This window comes from Stegostoma tigrinum, chromosome 24, assembly GCF_030684315.1.
Source record: "Stegostoma tigrinum isolate sSteTig4 chromosome 24, sSteTig4.hap1, whole genome shotgun sequence".
Taxonomy (NCBI): domain Eukaryota; kingdom Metazoa; phylum Chordata; class Chondrichthyes; order Orectolobiformes; family Stegostomatidae; genus Stegostoma; species Stegostoma tigrinum.
In genome coordinates, this window is record NC_081377.1 from 44,977,394 (window position 1) to 45,000,980 (window position 23,587).

The 23,587-nt window shown below is 42.7% G+C and overlaps 1 protein-coding gene across 1 annotated transcript; it reads right to left on the bottom strand.

The window, feature by feature from the left end:
- Positions 1 to 881: 881 nt before the first annotated feature.
- On the bottom strand, positions 882 to 5,655 carry pnrc2 (proline-rich nuclear receptor coactivator 2). Its single transcript, XM_059654413.1, has 3 exons — positions 5,250 to 5,655; positions 4,545 to 4,756; positions 882 to 3,545 (listed from the first exon to the last, which is right to left on the bottom strand). The coding sequence occupies exon 3, from the start codon at positions 3,521 to 3,523 to the stop codon at positions 3,083 to 3,085; it is 441 nt and encodes a 146-aa protein (XP_059510396.1). The 5' UTR covers positions 3,524 to 3,545; positions 4,545 to 4,756; positions 5,250 to 5,655; the 3' UTR covers positions 882 to 3,082.
- Between the last annotated feature and the right edge of the window lie 17,932 nt (positions 5,656 to 23,587).

The following is a 23,587-nucleotide window of genomic DNA, read 5'->3' on the forward strand; positions in this document are numbered from 1 at the left end:
TTTTTCTTTGATTCCATAATACTCATCTATTACAAAACAGCTATTTGATAACCAAATCATGGGGCCTCTTCACAAAATCTGATCCTTGTTCTTGTGCACTTTTACCTGGTTAAGAGCACATCACCAAAGGAAACTAGTGTATCTAAATCTCAAACTTATCAGTGTCACAGCTGCATCCGATGTAAGTCTTCATGCAATCGATACTCTCATAGCTGGATTACTTGGATAACCTCTTGGGTTACATCAAGGACAGAAAAAGTAAAACTCCATGTGGGGGTTTGGGCATTTTCACTTGTAAATACTTGTCTACCATAAGTTGTACAGTCATTTTTTTTTGGAAAAAAGTGATATTGGAGTTGCCTGCCTTTAAAGTTCTTTTCATGTGTAATAACTGTGCTGAGGAAGTCAATGGAAAGAGACCAGCATTCCAAAGTAGTAAGATTAAGTTACAGAACTTGAAGGCAAGTCCAAACCAATCTGGGTAGAATTCAGTTGAATTTTTAACCAATGTAATCCATATGAGTGAACAAAGAAATGTATCAATAGGTGTTAATCTGACAACTGAGCAAATATTTTGGTCAGATGAATACTATTTCTTGAGCTGAATCTGCTCAGTGACTTCTTCGTAACATTATCCATTGCAACAAGGTACTGAACCATGGATTGATTCAATATGGATAAGGGAAAAGTTTACAACAATCAAGCAAGGGAAGCAAGCCATCAATAAATGATTTCATCTGTAGCTCCTAAACGGTGCTCTAAATCAGGGACAAAAATAAAGCATTACCATGGATTTTTTTTCCTTCAGATGCTGCCAGACCTGCTGCAGCAACTTTGTTTCATTTCAGGAATGAAAACATGTTCTAGATACAAATTACAACTTGGTTTATACTCTTTATTGTCTGGACTGACTAACAGATGTACAGGCTGACAACTTAACCCTACAACACTTAACATCTTGTAAATAGTCCAGACTAATGTTGAAGTTGCATATTTTGTATTGAATTCCCAAATTCCTTGATGTATTGAGTGCACATTTCAGTAACTGAAGGTTTATCCCCACCTAATCAAAGATGAGTACTTTTAAAAAGTTGAGGTTGCAATAGTTTACTCAATTTATATTCTTCTGCATCTCAGCTACCATATAACAGTTAAAGAAACAAAACTCATCTAGAATTTCAGAATTTTGATAAGGTAAAAAGACTTAAATTTGCATTCATGCTGCAAATTGGTTAAGTCAATTTATTGAGGGATTTGTTCCAACTCATGAACAGTAATCATTTCAATACAGACTTCTTACTGTTAAAAGAGAATCCCAAGCCCCAGGTGTATTAGGACATAATTTTGTTGGATTATATAGGGCTGCTAAATCCAAACAGACTGCAAATGTTTCTGGGGCAATAGAACATTCATTTATAGATTTAATCAGGAGTGAACAGTCCTTTTCCGATGTTACCTGAGACAAGGGGGGAAAGAAACTGCCCTTTAGAACTAAAGTGTGACTGAGTTGATCAAGCTATTGAAATGGAGGTCCAAATGGTTTTACACTCCTCCCCAACAAAAAAGTGTTGTTACTATGTGGAAATGGTAACAAAGAAAATCTATAAGCCAGTTTAAATTTACATTCATATGATTACCATTCCCAAGCCTGGTATGCGGAAAATCATAGACCCTTGGTAACAGAAGCAAAGAATAATCAATACATTCTGGATGTCCATTGGTAAAACTGTAGCTTTAAAGACGAGATGCTGTTCTCAAAAGTATGTTGCACAGCATAGTCAGTAACAACCAACATCACAACATTACTACTGCAAGGTTACAAGGCATTATCAGTGGGGGGGGGGGGGGGGGGGGGAGAGAAACACAGATAGATTTAGTGCAAACAGCAGTACAAATTACTAAAATCAGATTACTCATTTCTGTTCCTTTCAAAAACAAATGATATGACCATTTCAGAATATGCAGCAACCACAGTTATTTAACATTTTTCTTTACGTGAAGTATTTTCTATAGCTTTTATTCCCCCTACAATGAAAACCAGTCATTCCTTTTTAAAAACACGCAAGCACCTTGACACAAGTAGCATCAAATATTTGTGCTTTTGATCCATTTAAAAAAGAAAAATATTCTTTAGGTGTGACATACCAAGAAACTGGTGGCATGATTTATGCATTTAGCCATCATACTAAAATAGTTTATTCAGCAGACAAATCCTGCTTTAATATACATATGGTACAAAGTTTTACACTTGTGGCTCTTTCTACAGGTTTAAAAAAAACACTGGCCAGGAGAGTTAACAATTTGCATGACTAATTTTAGCTAGCTTAATCACAATCTGAAATTCAGCCAGAGCTTTGCCTTCTGCAAAAGTTTTTTTGCCAATTTCAAGCAAGTTTTGTATTCCAGTATTATATTAAAAATGTGGTGACAGGTACAATGAATATTTGAAAAAGGTCTCATGTTAATCTGAGGAAATTTAAGCATTTACTTTTCACTACAGTGCACAAATTGCTTTTACCTCAGGCTCCTAACATATGGTAACATATCTACCACTGGCAGATGTAACTTCATGTTTTGACAAACATTCTTCATGGGTTATTGCATCATAACAATCATCCTTCATAAGGACAGGACCCATTTAATATCAGGAATTTCAAAAAAAGTAATAAAAACCAAACAAACATTCTTCTACAGCAGGAAGCTACATACACATCTTGCTAAATATGCCCAACTGTGGTTGGGCAAAAACAAGATGGCCAACAAAATTGCTGATTCAACACTTTGATAGGAGCAAAATCTTTAGATCTAAAGTCAGGAATATTCTTCAGTCAAAACATTGGAATTCCAATGTTTTGAGTTGAAATTTGTTTCCTATTCACAGAAAAAGGGCAGAACAGGAGGAGGAAACAAGCTTCCAGTACAACTGCTGGACACAAAACTGCGCCAATACACACCAAAAACAACCAACTTGGAAGGATATCAAAGGCAGTGCTTTCTTAAAAAAAACAAACACCAAAACTCCTGTATTATGTAGTCCAATTAGAAACTGTTTCCAGCAGTGGGGTCCTTTTAAGTCTACAGACTATGCCTGCACTTTTAGCATGGTCTTCAACTGAAAGGTCATTTCACTGTGATCAGATGACTCCAAGGGCACACGTACCCAATGGCTTGGAGGCTTGGGTAGTACACTTGGTGATGGTGGCTCACTGAACTTGGCTCCAGCATAATTTTGATCAGACTGCAACCTAAACAGTGTGCTCGAGCTGCTCAGAACTGCCTCCCAACTCTGATTGTTTGCAGTAAAGTGCATAACATTCTTTCCTTCTTTCTGCACAACCTGACATGTTTCAGAAATAAATTGATATCGTCCATGTCCCTTCTCGCCTTTCTTGTGCATTGTTTTCATGTGATAGAGATTATCATCCTTGTTCTTTTGTCTGCTGCTGTTTAAGTGCAGGTTTCTCTTTGGAGTCCCATGGTTTGGTTGGGATATTGGGATGTTTAATCTTTCGACACCTCCCATTTTTCTCCAAAGAAACTATCACCTGTAAAATTAGAAGAAAAATGGTCAATTCTAATTCCAACTCTTGAACGTGCACCAAAATGTTTAGAAATTAAAATGGGTACTTAAAAGGGTGAACCAATACCACAACATTTCAGTTTGGGGCCAGGCCTAACTTTTTTTGCATTTGTTAAAATAACTACTTGCAACAATGCGACTGCTTTTGGAGTACTAGCTGCAACAGCTATACGTTAACCACATGCTAGGACACTATCACTGCAGTTGCAAACAGTAAAAATAATGTCACTATGGTCACTTTTCAGAAAGCCTTTCCATTGTTTTACAAGAATTACTCCTTTAGTCACCCAGTGTTTAGATGCAACTAACAGAAACCTCTGGGTTTTAATGATTCAGCTGTAACTTTATTTAAAAAAAATTGTGTCCTTCCGGCTGACAACGCACGACCCGTGAAACAAGGTGAGGAAGACTTACAACCACTGGATTTGAGAGACAGTTAAAGGATGTAAAATGGATTAAAGATAATAAAATGTGAGGCTGGATGAACACAGCAGGCCAAGCAGCATCTCAGGAGCACAAAAACTGACGTTTCGGGCCTAGACCCTTCATCAGAGAGGATGAAAATGGATTAAAAACGTGTTTTGAAATACACTACCAAGTTCAGAGGAGTCCAACTGCAATTCTAAAGGTAAGATCGCCCAGCTACAAACGTTAATATTTCTGAAACACTGAATAGGAATATGAACGTGAACAAATTGAAGAAATACGATATTTCTCCCACGACATCCATATCCCGTGAAAGACCGAAGGCCACTAAGGAATGAACTGCGGATGTTGTAAAATGTAACTATCTTAACTGATTATTTTCCACTCTGATTTAACAGCTAGTCAAGCTCTAGAAAAGATTGCAACCAAGAATCGGAGTCAAGAGATTAATAACTTTTTAAAAGCAGGAACGTTTTTAAAAGTTTGTTCAGTCTTTGCCGACGTGCAGGAGTCTCTCTTTTCCCCCCAAGACACCAACCTCTTCGTCGAAAAATCCCAAAACTTGTCGATCTTCTCGTCCAAAGCTTTCTGGAAACTTCGACGCCAGGTTATAAGGAAATTCTCACTTTTGGTGAATCTTGGTGATTTTCCCCAAGTAGGAATTTGCATCAGCAGAACTCCGACAGAAGATGGTGCAGCCAAGCACAACATGGGTCTGCTCGGCACACACGGTTCCGTACAGTTCACACCCTTCAGAAGCAATAAGAAAGAAAGAGCTCAGAAAACAAAACACTGACCAAAAAGTAACAAAGTGGAGGAAATTTTCGACCAAGAATCCAATTTTAAAAACTACTGGTAAACTGTGTACAGTTTTAGACCTTCCCCTCCCCCTTTTTGCTACGGAATTTCCTGATCACGGGACTAGAAAACGGCCATTTAACAACATCAGCGCATTTTTTCCAAGCCTTCGGGGGGGTGGTAGGTATTTGAGCCCAACACAATTTGGTCTGAGCCCCTACTTGACAAGTTTCTAGGTACTACTCGCACTGAGGTAAGCCAGGCGGCAAGAAATTTTCCCCGATCGAGAGAAACAGGTCGGGAAGGAGGGGCAAGAGAGAGCGCAAACAAAAGACAGAGCCTAGTTTGGGGGAGGGGAGAGAGAAAGAAAGAAAGAGGATCATTAACAACAGCTCCCCCCACGCTGACCCTTCCAGGCTCGGACTCTCGCGTACTTGGTACTTACACAGGGCCCGGCGCTATCTAAATTGAAAATCCGCACACAGAACTACGTTCCCGGTCACTCTCTGCCCACAGCTGCTCCACCCCCTCGATGTAGCAGAAAATGGAATCCGGAGACAAGTAGCCGCCTGGCAGCCAATCAGAAATGCTTCAGCTCCGACTCGCTACACAATCCTGGCCAATCGGAGTGCAAATAACTACCAACGGATACTTCACCCTGACCAATCAGCTCTCGAGCCACTGATGGAGACACCGCAGTGGCCAATCCGTTTCTATGCCGCCCCACGGGCTGGAGCAGTAGCCGCTGACATTTCGGGTTTATGTTTGGTTTTTGTTATTGTCGCTGGTACCGTCAGGCTATTCCATGTGCCCTTTGATGTAGTTTGCTTCCTTTTCACCGTCCAAGATGGCTGCTCTCCTTATTGAACGAGTGTGGGCCCTTTTTTTAACGTTTAATCTCATTGGGTGGTTTAAAATTGGAACAGCATCTCATTAAATCGCCACCAATCAGCGGAAACCGCAAACGTTGAATACACGTTAGACGTGAGTTGCAAGACTGGAACATTCCCCCTGGTATTTACTGTCGCTTAGGAGGAAACTGAGCTTGCACCTTACAGTCGTTTTCATATCCTCAGCATAGCCCAGTACTACTGTAAAAGCAGAAATTGCTGGAAATGCTTAATAGGGTTGGCAGCATCTGTGAAGAAAAAAATTCCGAGTTCTCGTCTCGGTTCCGGTGACCATTCCTCGGAACACCGGACCCGCAATGTTAATTGATTTTTTTTTCACAGATGCTGCCAGACCTTTCCAACAATTTCTGTTTTTGTTCCAGTACCTATTGTTTGTTGCAGTGTACTATCGTGGTTGCGAAGTCAATTACTATCGCCGTAGTAAAAATTAGAATGTCCAAAAACAAGATACTTGCTAACGTTGTATCAGAGATAATGGGAACTGCAGATGCTGGAGAATCCAAGTTAATAAAGTGTGGAGCTGGATGTACACAGCAGGCAAAGCAGCATCCCAGGAGCACAAAAGCTGACGTTTCGGGCCTAGACCCTTCATCAGAGAGGGTCTAGGCCCGAAACGTCAGCTTTTGTGCTCCTGAGATGCTGCTTGGCCTGCTGTGTTCATCCAGCTCCACACTTTATTTACTCGCTAATGTTTATTCATTATATTGTTGCACAATTACACAAACAGTCTAATATTTGTTTCTCCATTGCATTGCGTTGTCGCTGTCCTTTTTTTTCCATTTTTAAAAGAACTGCCCAAATGCCACCCTAAATGCTGATCCAGTATTTAAAGATAATCAGTGCTCACTTCACTGATAATTTGTAACCAAAAATGTACAGACGCTTAGTTACACCGCACCTGCAGTATTGTGTACAGTTTTGGATCTCCTTACTCTCTCATTGGGGAGACCAAGCGGAGAGAACTATCAGTGGTGCAAGGTGGATATCTGACAGCGAAGGAAGGAATATAAAAGAAATATCTCTTTCAGACAGTAGGAACAGTCGATGCTGGAGTCTGAGATAACAGGGTGTGGAACTGGAGGAATACAGCGGGCCAAGCAGCATTAGAGGAGCAGGAAAGCTGTTGTTTCAGGTTTGGACCCTTAAGAAATGGGAGATGGGCCTCTGAAATAAATAGAGGTGCAGTGAAAGAAGGTGGATAGTGGAGCTGATAGGTGGGAGAGAAGACGGACAGGTCAAGGAGGTGGAGATGAAGCTAGTAAAGGTGAGTGTAGATGGGAAGTGGGGATGGGGTTGGTCAGTGAGGAGGGAGAAGCGGATAGGTGGGAGAGAAGATGGACAGATCAAGGAGGCGGGGATGGGGGGGTTAGTTTTGGGATGAGGTTGGGGGTGGGGAGATTTAGAAGCTCATAAAGTCCACATTGAGACCATTGGGTTGGAGGGTTCCAAGGCGGAATATGAGGTGCTGTTCCCCGAGTTTCCGGGTGGTACCCTTGAGACACTGGAGGAGGCCCAGGATGGACATGTCGTCCAAGGAGTGGGAGGAGGAGTTGAAGTCGTTCACGACTGGGAGGTGTTGTCGTATGTTGCGAACCAAGCATTGGTGCTCCACAAAGTGGTCGCCGAGCCTCTGCTTGGTCTCCCCGATGTACAGGAGGCCACTTTGGGAACAGTGGATACAATAGACCACATTAACGGATATGCAGGTGAACATCTGTTTCATGTGGAAGGTTTTTTTGGGGCCTGGGATGGAGGTAAGGGGGCAGGTATAGGGGCAGGTGTAGCACCTCCAAGCCCCACCACCCCTGGCACCCCCCACTAGCCCCACCACCCCGGCCCCATTATAAAGGATATGTTTTCCTCCCCATCCTTATCTGCCTTCTGGAGGGATCGCTCTCTCCGCATCTGTCCCCACTCCCCACCAGCCCCACCACCCCCAGCACCTTTCCCTGTAACCACAGGAAGTGCTACACCTGTCCCTACACCTTCCCCCTCAGCCCCATCTCAGGCCCCCAGAAAACCTTCCACATTAAACAGATGTTCACCAGCGTATCTGCTAATGTGGTCTATTGTATCCACTGTTCCCGATGTGGCCTCCTCTACATCGGGGAGACCAAGCGGAGGCTCGGAGACCGCTTTGTACAGCACCTATGCTTAGTTCGCGACAAACAACAACACCTCCCAGTTGCGAACCACTTCAACTCCCCTTCCCATTCCCCGGCCGACATGTCCATCCTGGGCCTCCTCCAGTGTCTGAATGATGCCACCGGTAAACTGGAGGAGCAGCACCTCATATTCCATCCTCAGTCTTTCATTCACTGGCTGAAAATTCACCTTTTCAGTCTCACTGATGCTAATTTCCCTTTCCCTTCCCACTGCGTATATCCAGAGAGATCAGCTGACAAAAGAAGTATGGGGAAGAATTTTCTGAAGAAGGGTCCAGGCCCGAAATGTCAGTTTTCCTGCTCCTTTGACGCTGCTTGGCCTGCTGTGTTCATTAAGCTCTGCACCTTCTTATCTCAGATTCTCCAGCATCTGCAGGTCCTGCTTTCTCTGAAGAAGAACAGTTGGTTGTTAGCAGTTTTATTTTCCATGCCCACAACAAAAGGGAGAGAAAGAGAGTTGGTTACTTTCTTTTTGCAGGTTAATTGTTTCTCCTGCACATACATACATGTGGCAAGAGTCTCTTGAACCAGTCAAGAGTTTATTACTGTGCTGGGCCCTCATAAACCCAACACAACTGGTGCCAATTGAGAAGCCATTCCAAAATTGTCCCTAGGCAGAGTTGCCTTGACATATAGATGGTGCCAATTTAGTTAGACCTTTGCCTCACCGCTCCACCAAAATAATATACTATATTACCCTCAACGTGTTACCAATTATTTTTGTTTCCTTGGTTTAAAGCAATGGGACCAGGAGTTGGCCATACAGCCCTTCGAGACTGCTCCAACATTCAATAAGATCAGTGGTCTAACTCTGTATACCTGCCTTCGCGGCCCATATCCCTGTATTATAGAATCCCTACTGTGTGGACACAAGCCGTTCAGCCCAAGAAGTCTGCATCGACTTTCCAAAGTGTATCCCATACTGACTCACCACTCTACCCTCTCACCCTGCATTTCCCATGGATAATGCATTCATTGCTGGACACTATGCGCGATTTAGCATGGCCAATCCACCTAACCTGCATATATTTGGACTCTTGGAGGAAACCCACGCTGACACAGGGAGAACGTGCAAACTCCATACAAACTGTCGCCCGAGGCTGGAATCGAACCCAGGCCCCTGGTGCCGCCATGCTATTTACTAAAAATTTGTCTATCTCAGATTTAAACTTAACAATTGAATTAGCATTGACCGCCATTTGAGAAAGAGTGCTTTCTGACATCTTTCCTGAATGGCCTGACCCTAATTTTTTGACTATGCCCCTTGGCTCTAGAATCTTCAACCAGTGGAAATAGTTTACCTTTATCTACTCTATCTTTCCCTGTTAATATCCTGAAGACCTCAACTAGATCACCCCTTCTAAATTCTAGACAATAAAGGCCTCATTTGTCTAAGCTCTACTCATAACTTAAATCCTATAGTCCAGGTCCTGTCCTTGTAAACCTACATTGAACTCCCTCCAGGGGCCAAACCTGATGCCCAGATCTGCTCACAGCACTCTGGATTGGGGTCTAACCAGGGTTTTATATAACTGCAGCATAACATCTACATGCCTATTGTCAAGCCTTTATGAATGAAGGCCATCATTCCATTAGTGTCTTGATTACCGTCTACATCTGGACAAGCCCCAGGCTCAGAGCCCAAGGGCTGCCTATTCCACTGCTGCCATCTTAGTATATTTGGAGAGAGCGAGAAACAGAGAATTCTGGGAAGATTTCTACCAATGCACGCATTATCTTTATAACAATCTGAGATGCAAACCATCAGGTTTAGGGGACTCATCAGTCTTGGGCCCCATTAGTTTCCCCAGTTCTTTTTCTTTTTCTTTTTCTTTTTTTTTCCTCCAGTGATAGTTGTTGTACTTACTTCCTCTTCTTCCTTTGCTCCTTGATTTTATTTAGTAATTTTGGAATACCATTAGTAACTTCTACTGTAAAAAAACTGTAGCAAAGTATGTATCCATCTCTGTTATTTCCTGGTTCCCACTTTTATTTCCTCAGTTTTGTTCTCTAAGTGACGTACATTCAATTTGACCTCGCTTCTTTTGTTTTGTGTATTTTAAAAGATCCACTCAATAGCTGTTGTACCAAGGTAGAACTTCATTCCAAAATTTCATAGCTTGATTTTTTTTAAGTTTGGTTTGATCAACGAAGAGACCTTGGGGTGAAGGTTCACAGTTCCTTGAAAGTGGAGTCCCAGGTAGACATGGTAGCAAAGAAGGCATTTGGTACACCTGCATTTATTAGTCACTGCATTGAGTGTAGGAGTTGGGAGATCAAGCTTCGGCTGTACAGGACACTGGTTAGGCCACTTTTGGAATACTGTGTGCAATTCTGGCCTGTCTGCTGTAGGAAAGATGTTGTTAAATTTGAAAAGGCACACAAAAGATTTACAAGGATGTTGCCAGGGTTGGAGAGTTAGAGCTGAAGGGAGAGGCTGAATTGGCTGCGGCTATTTTCCCTGGAGTGTCGGAGGCTGAGTGGTGACCTTATAGAAGTTTATAAAATCATAAGGGGCATGGATAAGGTGAACAGCCAAGGTCTTTTTCCCTGGTTAGGGCAGTCCAAAACTAGAGGTCGTAGGTTTAAGGTCACAGGGGAAAGGTTTGAAAGAGACCTAAGGAACAACTTTTTCATGAAGAGAGCGGTGCCTGTGTGGAATAAGCTGCCAGAGAAAGTAGTGGAGGCATCTGGATGGATACGTGAAGAGAAAAGGTTTAGAGGGCTAATGGCCAAATGCTGGCAAATGGGACTAAATTAATTTAGGATATCTGTTCAACATGGATGAGTTGGACTGAAGGGTCTGTTTCTGTACTGTAGAATTCTACAGCTGTATGACTCTAAACTCTTGCTGTCCATCTTGATGTTACTCACAAGTTTACCGTCAATGTTTATTTTCTCTCTATTTATGATTTTGTTGCTTTTTTTGGTTCATAAAACTTTCCCAATCCTCTGGCTTACTACTAATCTTTGCCAAATTGAAAATAAAATAAAACATACAACCTGATGCTACCCTTAACTTGTTTCAGAGATAGTAGGGACTGCAGATGCTGGAGAATCTGAGATAACAAGGTGTAGATCTGGATGAACACAGCAAGCCCTGCTCCTCTGATGCTGCTTGGCCTGCTGTGTTCATCCAGCTCTACACCTTATTATCTCACTATCCTTAACTTTCCTAGTTAACCAGGTTGGTTTATCCCCTTGCTAGAATCCTTTTTTTCTCATCAGGATACATCTCTGTTGTAAGCCATGAACTATTTCCTTAAGCATCTGCAATTTTGCTTCAACTGTCTTTGCTGGTAAATTCCTATCCCAATCCAGTCCAGCCATTTTTGCTCACATTTGCTCAATTAGTCTTATTGAAGCCTAGAGCAGATGTTTCTGACTCAAGTTCCTCCTACAGAAACTAAATGCTAAATTCACCCTGTTATGTTCACAATTTCCCAGGGGATCTTTTACTCTGACATTACTTATTAAAATTCTCTCCACCCTGTAATGCTGCCACATCTTCTTGCCTTGTAAGCCTACATTTCCCCTGCCTCCCTCCAATAATTTGAAGTCCTTTCTATAGCCCAAGTTATTCAATTTGCCAAGATACTGATCCCAGTAAAGTTCAAGTGTAGCCTGTTCAACCAGAATGGTTCCCTTCACCACCACTGCTGAAGGGAAGTGAAGGTATGGCATGAGAGCAAACCAAAATCAGGATATTGTGGCTTAGCTGCACAGTAAACTTCTTCACAAAGGGTAAAATGTACTCTGAAAAATTTTGTGTCAAGCATATAACAGAAAACAAACTCTGGTCTGGTTTCAATCTAGTGTTAATGGACCAAATGGTCTAATTCTGCTCCTTTATCTTATCGTCTTGACATCTACCATCCTGCCCTCATAAATTATCTTTGTCACTTGCTTAAAAAACTCAACTAACTTTGTAAGACTGACATCCCAAATAAAAACCATGCTGCCTATTGCTAATGAGCCCATATTTTTCCAAATGTGAGTCAAACCTCTCCGTAAGAATCTTCTCCAATAATCTCCCTACCGCTGACGTAAGGCTCACCAGCCTGTAATTTTCCAGGCTATCACTGTCACCGTTCTTAAACAAAGGGACACTGTGGGCTTCTCACCAATCCTCTGAGACCTGTTCTGTAACTAAAGAGGCTGCAACTATTTCATACAATGCCCCAGCAATTTCCTCACCTGCCTCCTTCAGCAGGGACAACAGGGGTGTAGATGCAGAGTAAAGCCTACTCTACTCTTTTAAATTGTAAATAAATCTCCCACTACCCTGTCCCCATCAAACAGCCTCAGTACAGGTACAGCGCAGATTAGATACAGAGAAAAACTTCCTCAACACTTTGAAAATAAGGTTGAGCAGCATATAATTAACCTATTTTTAACACCAACCTATTCAGCAATGTCATTCCACAACTCTGGAGCAGATGGGACTTGAACCTGGGCTCCTGATCCAAAGGTGGAGAAGTTACCTGTGTGCTACAAGAGGCCTCTACACTTTTGAGACAACAAAGTGTGGAGCTGGATGAACTTAGCAGGCCAAGCAGCATCTTAGGAGAACAAAAGCTGATGTTTCAGGCCTGGACCATTCTAGTTTGGTTCTAGCCAAAGTAGAACCTTTGGCTCTAGTTGTTAAAGGCAAGTTGTCTCAGCTCCAGGACATTTCTGCATAAATTCCTCTGGGTGGTGTTCTAGGCCCAACCATCCGCAGCTATTTCATCAATGGCCTTCCTTCCATCATATGGTCAGAAGTGCAGATGTTTGCTGTTGAATACACAATGTTCAGTACCATTCACAACTCCTCAGACACTGGAGTAGTCCATATTCAAATGCAACAAGACCTGGTTGATGTCCAGGCTTGGGCTGACAAGGTGCAGGTAACATTCCCGTCAACCTAAGTGTCATTCAGTGACCTTCCCCAGACAGAATACTAACAACACCTCCCAGTTGCAACCCACTTTAACTCCATCTCCCATTCCTTAGATGACACGTCCATCCTGCGCCTTCTCCAGTATCACAATGATGCCACACGGAAACTGGGGGAACAGCACCTCATATTCTGCCTTGGGAGCCTACAACCCAATAGTCTCAATGTAGACTTTACAAGATTCAAAATCTCCCACCACCGACCTCATCCCCACACCAGCAACCCCTCTCATCCCCGCCTTCTTGACCTGTCTGTCTTCACTCCCACCTATCTACCCTTCCCTCCATACTGACCAATCCCCATCCCAATACCTTACCTACACTCAACTTTCCCAGATTCATCCCTGCCTGCTTGACCTGTCCATCTTATCTCCCACCTATCTGCTCCACTGTCCACCTTCTATCACCACCTCACTCTCTCTATTTATTTCTGTGCCCCCTTCCCACTTCCCTATTTCTGAAGAAGGGTCTTATTTTTCAGTCTTAATTAGAAACATTGCATAGATTCAAACACTAATCTAATCCACTGGGGCAGATGAAGGCCACTTTGCCCATGGAGTGTGTGCTCTTTGAAGGAGACACCTCGTCAATCCCACATCCCTATTCTTCACCTAAAATTCATGTATTTTTCCCTTTGAGTGCACCCAGTTCTCCTTGGAAAGTTAGCTTTGATTCTGCTTCCACCTGCTTTTTTGGTAGTGCATTCCAGATCATAGTATGCTCTGTTTAAAACAGTTCTGTACATCTTTCCCCTGGAAGAAACACATGAACAGTCTTCTGTTGGGCCTCTGTGGGGCACCCTCCAGGTAGAAGTAGCCCTTTAGACACCAATTTGTAACAGCTCATGCTGGTTCTTTCTTGACTACGTTGTCTGTGTTAGCAGGCCGGTTGGTTGTCGCAGGTTGTTTTGACACATCTACAGTTTTTTTTTTGCAATGAGGGCACTAGATCATTAACACTCAGAAATTCACCTCTCTGCTCCAGTTCTAGTCCAGCAGCGAGACATCTTCCCCTGAGTCAGAACGTTGTGCTTCCAGGTCCTGCTTCAGATGGCTGAGAATGAAACCCAAGCTCAGGAAAGCCAGCACTCCTGTCAAACAGGTACAGAATTTGAGATGCCTGTTTAGTGAGCAGCATCACTGATTGAGGGGGGCTGGAAAACAGAAAGGATAGGAGGCAGATTAGAAAGGTAGTAGTGGTAGGAGTGACACAATACTTTGCAAATTGAGATCATGAATCCCATAAGGTATGTTACCACATGGGTGCAAGGGATATAATGGAATGACTGGATAAACATCTGGAAAGTGAGGGTGAACAACCAGTGGTAGTGGTTCATGTGGGAACCAACAACAGGGGGAGGAATAGCTTGGAGGATTTGTCAGACAGTTTCAGGAATTAGGGAGTAGGATGGACACAGGGTCTCCTGGATCGGAATCACAAATACTGCCTGTGGCACAAGCATCAGCATTTAGGGAAAGGGAGGTTGGGAAGGTAAATGTGTGGCTTGAGGGATGGTGTTGGTTTAGATTTCCAGGACATTGCTATCACCTCTGGGAAAGGAAAAAGCTGATCTCAGGTTTAGAGGGACCAACGAGGGCAAAAAGAGAGAAAATGGGAGTAAAGAAATTGAGAGAAGGCTTGATTCTGAAAATGTTCAAAAATAGTTGCCTTTCAAGAGGAAGAATTGGTGGCCTTATTGATGTGCTCCAAATTATGAACAATCTTTTGGCGTAAAGAAGGATATTCTGTTTCCATTAGGTTCTACTGCTTGTAACCACGGGTCACAATTTGAAGGTTGTCAGCCAGAGTTTAGAGTGAAGTGAGAAGAAGCTTGTTAGGATTTGGAATGTACTGCCTGGGAGAGTAGTGGAGGTGGATTCCATTCAGTTTCAAAAGAAAGCTGGATAAATATTTGAAAGTGTTGAATTCACAGGGTTACAGAGATAAGGCTGGAGAATGGGACGAACTGGGTTGGCCTTTCAGGATCCAGTACAGACACAATAGTTAGAAATGGCCTCGTGCACGGTAAAATTCAATGGTGCAGTGTTGAAGAATTCTGCCCTGTTCTGTGTCCTGTCCTTCAGATGATTTGTTCATCCAAGGCTCCCAGGTGAACAGGGCTTGGACTTCCAAAAGTACTTCATTTACCTGAGATTGTTGTGTATCTAAAATGCATTGCACAGTGTGTGCAAAAATGCTTTTTTAGGCAATGCTGATGTGTCACAGATTTAACACTAAGTGAGAATTAGTTTATAAGGTGAGCTCCTACCTCTGAATAAGAAACCAATAAATAATATAACTTATAATGAGCAAGTGAGAGAATAATAACTGAATGCTGCTACATACCAAGTAACATGGCCTGAAGAATGGTGTTGCTAGGTTCATGTTGAAACAGAGAGCAGATGTCCCTAACCCAGGCACCAGCCAGCTAAACCACCTTCTGGATTCTCTCTTTTGGCTGCAAATAAACTACGATGAGTATCTTTATAGGATGTCGAAATTGAGTTTACTGGTGCAGCTTGAATTCTAGTCACTGCCTTAAGATTTCATCACAAACTTGATCATTTCCATACACTGCAATGGAGCACGTGTGCATATAATTAATGCATCATGGAGATAAAACAGCAGTGTCCTCTTGTGTCTCAATGTTTTAATCATCGAATCCCTACAGTGTGGAAGCACGCCATTTGGCCCATCAAGTCCACACCTACCCTCTGAAGAGCATCCCACCGAGACCCAGATCCCTACCACATCCCTATAATCCATATTTCCCATGGCTAATCCACCTAGCCTGCAGACTTGTGGACACTATGGGTAATTTGATTCTCACCAACCATCTAATTCCCTGGCAATGCCAAGAAGTCCAACTTTCTGTGGCATCCTGTACTTGAGTATGCGCAATGTGTAATCTCAAGCTATGGGTAGTGATTACAGATGCTCCAATTTATTTCCTTTGGGTAGCTGACCTGAAGTCTGTCTTGCTGTTACCATTTGGCACTGGCATGGAATGTGTTGAATGAAATTAATGATCAATACTCAACTGGTTAGGCCCAGTTGTGAATTCTCCTTCCTTGGTCATCAAGACCTGGTTGAAACAGCACATCTAGCTCCAGGTCAGGAATGCTATCGACTGTACCATAAGATCTTATTAAAGTTTATCTATGGACCTACTAATTAATAAAATTAATCAAAGAGCCCATTTAATGTATGTAGGACAGAGTATCAGTTTTGGTTTTAGCTAATTTTGTTCCTGACTTACCACACCCTGGTCAATCAGTTTACAAACACATACTTGAGGATAATGAAGGAAGTAACTGTATAAGTGACGTAAACTGAACTGAATTTGGTTTATTGTCACGTGCACTCAAATAAGTGCAAAGCTGGCAATGTTGCCGCTTATGGTGCCAACTTGGGTGCAAGATACCTAGGTACAGAGGTATTTGGCACAGAGTTGAAGTAATATTTTAAAAAAAGACTTGAATTACAGTCTTTTTCATCCAAGTCTATGTCAGCCCCCAGCCTACAGTCTGCAAGGGCACTGCCCTCTGATCAAGGTTAAGTTTTAAAGTTTGAAGCAAAAACACTCCAGGAAAGGGAGCTAAAAGAGAAACAGGTAAAAGAGCAGAGCAGAGGAACTCCAGGTGGAGGGTCCTGCTCTGCTGTATATGACTGCTTTCAAATGCATTGCTTCTCAATTTCTTCCCTACCCAGCCTACCCATCGATAACAACAATTTAAAGTCAAGTTTGTATTTTATTTGTCTTGCAGTTTATATATTTATTGAGTTTTTGTTTAAATTCCTCAGCATACTATACTGAGCCCAGCCTAAAAATTGTACAAACATCAAATGGAACAAACATTATCTTTGAGTCTTGTGGTTTCCCTGAACCTACTGTTTCCTGGTTGAAAGACCAACACCTGGACATTTCTGCACTGTCTGAGACTCTGTGCCGTCTTGGTGAAGATGGAACTGTATTCAGTACAGAGCAGTCTGCAAATCAGTGACACCAGTATGAGTTCAAATTTCACATTTCGATTACTGAATGATGTTTTACAACAGTCTATTTCTTGGAATTTTGAGCTATCTTCTGGTAAGTAAATTCCTCTGAATGTTTATGCACTAATTTTATTTTCCCCCAAATGAAAATTCAGGACATCTGTTAAGTACTGGGAGCCCTGCAAGAGAGCCTGTGAGGGAGAGATTCAGTGAAAATGGCCCACATCCTCCTCCTTCGGTTTATGGGGAAACACTGTTTTACTGGGATCTAGCTAAATCACTTAAAACACATCATTTTTTCCAGCTCCTTCTGCAGAGTTAGGTTTTGCAGAGTGGAAAGTTCATCATAAGCACTCCACCATGGAGATCATTTGAAATATAAAGGGGCAGGTTGACTTTCTAATATCGTTAAAGTGAATTTACAAAGCAGCTGAGTACATGTACTGTTGCAACCTTTTTATTCACTCCTGCTGTGTTGGCGTCACTGGCTGGACCAGCATTTATTGTCCTGCTCTCGTTGTCCCTTGTGAAGCTGGCGGTGAGCTGTCTTCTTGAACTGCTGTAGGTGACCCACAATACTGTTAAGGAGGGAAATCCAGGATTTTGATCCAGTGACAGTGAAGGAATGGTGATATATTTCCAAGTCAGGGATGGGGAGTGGCTCAGCGGGGAGCTCACAGGGGTCATGTTTCAATGTATCTGCTGCCCTTGTCCTAGATGGAAGTAGTTGTGGGTTTAGAAAGTGAGGTGTAAGGAAATGTCTAAGGGCCTTTGGTGAATTTCTGCTCTGCATCTTTGGTTAATAGCAGTAGAGTGTTTTGAGCATTGATATTAAGTGACTGGCAAACATCCACAACCAATGCTTTCCCCTTGATGGTGTTAATCTTCTATGTCAGTCTTTGACTTGCAGAGAGACACAAAGCTTGTACCTGTTTCATCAGTCTGCTGAATTAGCACCTAATCCACTATTTCAAATCTCATTCCTTACACTATGGCACCTGTAAACCACACCGATGCACTGCAGCAAATCTGTAAGGGCACAGTTGCCCTGGTTTTTAATGGACCAGAGGACTGCTGTCTCATTGGAGAGAGACTACTAGTGGTGGTTTTAACCTGAGGGTCAACACACATCAGGTGAGGGGAGAGGTCAAAAAGGAGAACTCTTCTGGTGTGGGGATTGAACCCACACAGTTGGCATTACACTGCACTGCAAATCAACTGTCAGTTTAGTTCAATGAGCAACTCACAAAATTTAACAAAAGCTCCTTCAATGGCACCTACCACACAGCTGGGCAAGTGCAGAAGACCTATAGAACACCATGACCTGTATGATTTTCCCCCCTCCCAGCCACACACCACTCTGACTTGAAATTTTATCACCGTTCCTTCACTGACATTGGGTCACAATCCTGTCCCTTCCTCAATTAGACATCAACGGTTTGAAATGGTGGCACACCATCACATTCTCAAGGACATTTGTGTCTGAGGAATAAATGCTGACCTTGCCAAGAATAATCCATCTCTCAAGAATGACTTTTTACATAAAACATAATTGGGTCATTGCTGTAGTGTCAGGTCTAGGAAAATGCCTGAGGATCATATGTGGGATAGCAAGTTCACTACCTCCATTTATAACTCCACTGTAGAGCAATGTGGGCAAAACATTCAGGTGAGAGTTTGTACTAAGTTTGTACTTCACATGCAAATGAACATCCCAAAAATTACATTGATCCTTTTCCATGTTTTTAAATTCTTGTTGAATTCCAGCATGTTCAGTGCCACATCTGTCTGGTGCTTCACGCAATTAGCATTCTGAAGTCAAATTGTTAGTTTGAAATGTGTTGGCAAAAAAAATCCATACTTCACTGAAACATGATGTAAATATGTTTTGAACAGATATTGACACTGGATTTGAAAATAGACACAGATGGATTTTCCTTGCTGTCCTGGTGATAGCTGGATTTGTAATTACAGCAATATTGATCAGCAAGTAACTAGTTTCAGTTAAACCAGCAAAATGATATTACATGACCCGTCAGCCTTTGAGCAAACTGTGTACAGATGGACAGCACCCGTTCCAACAAGGAAATATATTTCTGTGAGGTAGGACTTAAGCAGCTGAGATGATGAAAAATATTTAGAAGATCGCTATTTGTTGAAAAGTGGAGTCTGAGGATTGTGGCTAAAGTACAGCAGCTTTCATCCTCCGTCTGGGCTCCCTTTCAGTTTGACTTTCTTATTGTGAGGGTAGAAACAAAACAGTTGTTCATGGGATTAGCTCAATACATATTGTTATCTTTCAATCCTGTTTCTGTTTCTATGGTACTTGCTACAGAGTAAATTGCACTTCCTTCAGACCAGGATGGCAAGAAGGGATCTGTTCACTGCTGTCTGTCGTGTTGCTTCTCTGGGGATTGGTTTACGTCAAGGTGGTAGGTTTATACTTGCATCTTCTCCAGGTGGGAAAATGTATCAAATTGTCATAACTGGAGAAGTTATTAAAAATCAATTTAGAGTTGGAAAATGGTGACATAAGTTTTTTGTTTTAAGTATAATGGTATAACTATCAGGGAATTTGTGGTTTTTAAGGAACAAAATACATTCAAGGAAACGCTGACTGTCAAAAGTATTACTTGGAGGTTTGTTTCAAATGATCACTTGACATAAGGGCATTGAGAATTCCTAAGCTGACTATGGGCTGCTTATTTGAAGAATAAAAGGAAAAGAATAACAGTGAATTTGTGATGATCAAAAACAAAAAGAACTAAAGAAAACCTAATAGATGAATGAAGTTGTCTGTACTAAATGGTCCCAGGATCATCACGGACAAAAACAGTTGAGTGGAAAATGCAAAGGCAAGACTAACAGTTCATTTCAGCTACACTTTTCACTAACCTGTATAACCTGTGTCAATATTTGTGGTCTATAATTAAAGTGGCGTACTTGAAGTGCAAATTTCAGTGCTATTATATGAGTCTCAATGGGCGCTTTAACTTGAATGTATAATATAATGTCATCATAGTCCCTGAGGATCAAGGGCTACCCCTCACATTTAGGGACAGATGACTGTGGCAAATTTAACCTGAGGGTCACCACATGGAAGAGGGAAAGGTTGAGGAGGCAGAACCCGGAAGGTGACCTCAGCCAGTACAGGATTGAACTGATGCTGTTGGTGTCACTCTGCCTTACAGACCAGCTCTCCAGCCAACTGAACTAACGAATGCCCAGTGAGCGTGTATACGTTTATTGCTTCTCTTTTTATTGCCCTTGTGACTATCAATAAACATTTTCCATGTACCATCAACTCGAGTGCTTGAGTCTGTTCAACATTGGAAGCACAGGATGAGACGATGTGAGGGAGTATTGCAAAAACAAAGTAGTTTTTGTGTTTTTTGTTTGCGTTATTTTGTTTAATGTGTTGGTCGTTCGTTTAGATGAGCTTTCCTTTACTAGGTTGAATCCGTGTTCTCTAAATCTAATTCTGGAAATTAAATTAAAACTGTATTCTGGACTCCTACCTGAAAGATTAGAATGTGGATTGCTGCCTCCTGGTGGGACCTTTGATCAGTGATAATGGGGACTGCAGATGCTGGAGAATCCAAGATAACAAAGTGTGGAGCTGGATGAACACAGCAGGCCAAGCAGCCTTTGAGCTTTTTCTCCTTTCCCTACCCTGAGAAAACTGGCAAGAGGAGCTTCCAAACTGACAGTGTGCAGGGATTGGGGCCAGATCGCCAGTGTTATGTTTCAATCTAACACAGGCATTTGAACACTTCTTACTTAAACATTGGACAAGTATGCAGTCTCACATACTTAATGCATTAAAGCCACAAGATTCCATGTCTTGAACAAATCAAAATCTGTCCATCCTCTCTTCCGCCTGTCTGCCCCACTCACTTATCACCATCCCACCTACCTTCCGCAGCCTCACCACTCTTCTCTATTTATTTCCCAGCTCCCTTCCCCCTCTCCATTTCTGAAGAAGGGTCCCAACCTGAAAAAAATCCATATTTCACTGAAACATGATGTAAATATGACCTTGCTCCTTTGATTCTGCCTGGCCTGCTGTGTTCCTCCAGCTCCACACTGTGTGTTGTCTCCAAAATAAACTTTGTTCAACAGTATTTACACCATAATATTGAATTTGAATGTACGGCAAGTTTAGAACAGTAAAAACAATGAGGTAAAAATACAGGCAGGAAGTGTTCAAAAGCCCCTGTGGCGCATCAATAGGAGATGTGGTCAGGACACATCTCACGCTTTGAAGCTTAAAATTGCGGCACGGAAGTATGTTCCAGCTGGAGCTGGTCCACTCCCTCTGTTTCTTTTGCCTTTCTTTTTCCACATTTGTACTTTTTTCCTCCTTTTCTCTGTCCTCTTTTTTTCTTCTTGGCCTCAGACACCCAGCCTCAGTGTGGACCCAGTGAGGTGTTCCCTTGGCCTGAGTGGTGGTCTTTCAGCCTGGTGTGGCTTCAGCATTGACGTCTGTTCTCATGTGATCCCAGAGCGGTCTCCCAGCTTCAAGGTCAAGGCCAGTGTGAACTGGAATAGAGAGATTGTTGTTCTGAACTTCTCATTTCTCTCTTTCTAATTTATTCCTATGATTTGTAATGCTGCACATTTTAGTTCTTTATTTTTAAAAATTATTTTCTGAGTAACGTGGCCTGAAGAATTTGTACCCAGGTACCTTGTACCTAAGATGATGCTGTAAGTGGTAAATTGTAAACTTTTCACTGTACTCATGAGTACGTGTGACAAAGCTAACTCAATTCACTTCATAGCCACTACTGACATCATATGAGTCACAAAAATACAATTTGTCTCAATGGAAATAATTTTAATTTTGCAGGGATTCCAAATCTTCATTGTGAAAGACCTAGCTTCAGAACATTTAAGGTCCTTTGGAGGAAACGTTAACTCTGTTTTCTCCTTCACAGATGCTGCCAGGCCTGCTGAGTTTCTCCTGCAACTTTTTGATTCACCACGATTGTTCGGTCAGAATGGTTTTTAATGGGTTTCCTTTGCTTGTGGCTGAAGTTGACCTTTCACCTCCTTGGCCTTTTCTGTGGGTTTGGCTGGAATTTCTATCCAATAAAAAGACTGTCACAATCCATGAGGATAATGTCTAAATTTATCATCTGGTTACTGCTGGGCACAACTTCATGGACATTGTAGTCACCTGACATTTATGTCACCAGTCCAGTAAAGTGTCCATTTTTAAAGAAAATTTACATCAGAGAATTTTAAAAAAAACATAAATTTGGATTCACTCTCGTGCCTTCTTCTCTGAGTGTTATACATTTCCACTGTAATTTTTCAGAGCTGGTGATTTTTCTGGTAACCAAAATCCAAGATATGCGGGGATTCTGTCCCCAGCCTCGGAAGTGGTCAGTCTATTCCCAGGTTTCTGCAGTAAAAACAAAGACCAGCACACTAGGCCCGAAATGTCAGCTTTCCTGCTCCTCTGATGCTGCTTGGCCTGCGGTTTTCCTCCAGCTGTACACTGTGTTATCTCAGACAATCTCGGTAGATCTGGCAGCAGCTACATGGAGAAAAGCAGAGTTAATGTTTCAAATCCAGAGCTGCCTGAACCTCTGGTTTTGTTCGGCGCTTTCTGTTTCTGTTCCAGAATTGTTTCCTCTGAATGGTGTTTCACATTTAGCCAGCAGAGGGTATATTGCTCTGAACAAAGGCAAAGTTGCTGGAAAAATTCAAGATAGCAAAGTGTGGAGCTGGATGAACACAGCAGGCCAAGCATCATTTTAGGAGGACAAAAGCTGACGTTTCGGGCCGAGACCCTTCATCAGAAAAGCGGGATGGGGAGATGGTTCTGAAATAAATAGGGAGAGAGGGGGAGGCGGACCGAAGATGAGAAGATAGGTGGAGAGGACAGTTTAGGTGGGGAGGTGGGGAGGGGATAGGTCAGTCCAGGGAGGAAGGACAGGTCAAAGGGGCGGGATGAGGTTAGCAGGTAGGAAATGGAGGTGTAGCTTGAGGTGTGAGGAGGGGATAGGTGAGAGGAAGATGGGGACGAGCTGGGCTGGTTTTGGGATGCAGTTGGGGGAGGGGTCAAGCTGGGCTGGTTTTGGGATGCAGTGGGGGAAGGAAGATTTTGAAGCTTGAGGTTCACATTGATACCATTGGCTGCAGGGTTCCCAAGCGGAATAGGAGTTGCTGTTCCTGAAACCTTCGGGTGGCATCCTTGTGGCACTGCAGGAGGCCCATGATGGACATGTCGTTTGAAGAATGGGAGGGGGAGTTAAAATGGTTCTCGACTGGGAGGTGCAGTTGTTTATTGCGAACCGAGCGGAGGTGTTCTACAAAGTGGTCTGCAAGCCTCCACTTGGTTTCCCCAATGTAGAGGAAGCCACACCGGGTACAGTGGATGCAGTACACCACATTGGCAGATGTGCAGGTGAACATCTGCTTGATATGAAAAGTCATCTTGGGGCCTGGGATGGGGGTGAGGAAGGAGGTGTGGGGGCAAGTGTAGCACTTCCTGCATCTCCCAGTAGCGAACCATTTTAACTCCCCCCTCCCATTCCTTAGACGACATGTCCATCCTGGGCCTCCTGCAGTGCCACAATGATGCCACCCGAAGGTTGCAGGAACAGCAACTCATACTCCACTTGGGAACCCTGCAGCCCAATGGTATCAATGTGGACTTCACAAGCTTCAAAATCTCTCTTCCCCCCACTGCTTCCCAAAACCAGCCCAGCTCGTCCCCGCCTCCCTAACCTGTTCTTCCTCTCGCCCATCCCGTCCTCCCACCT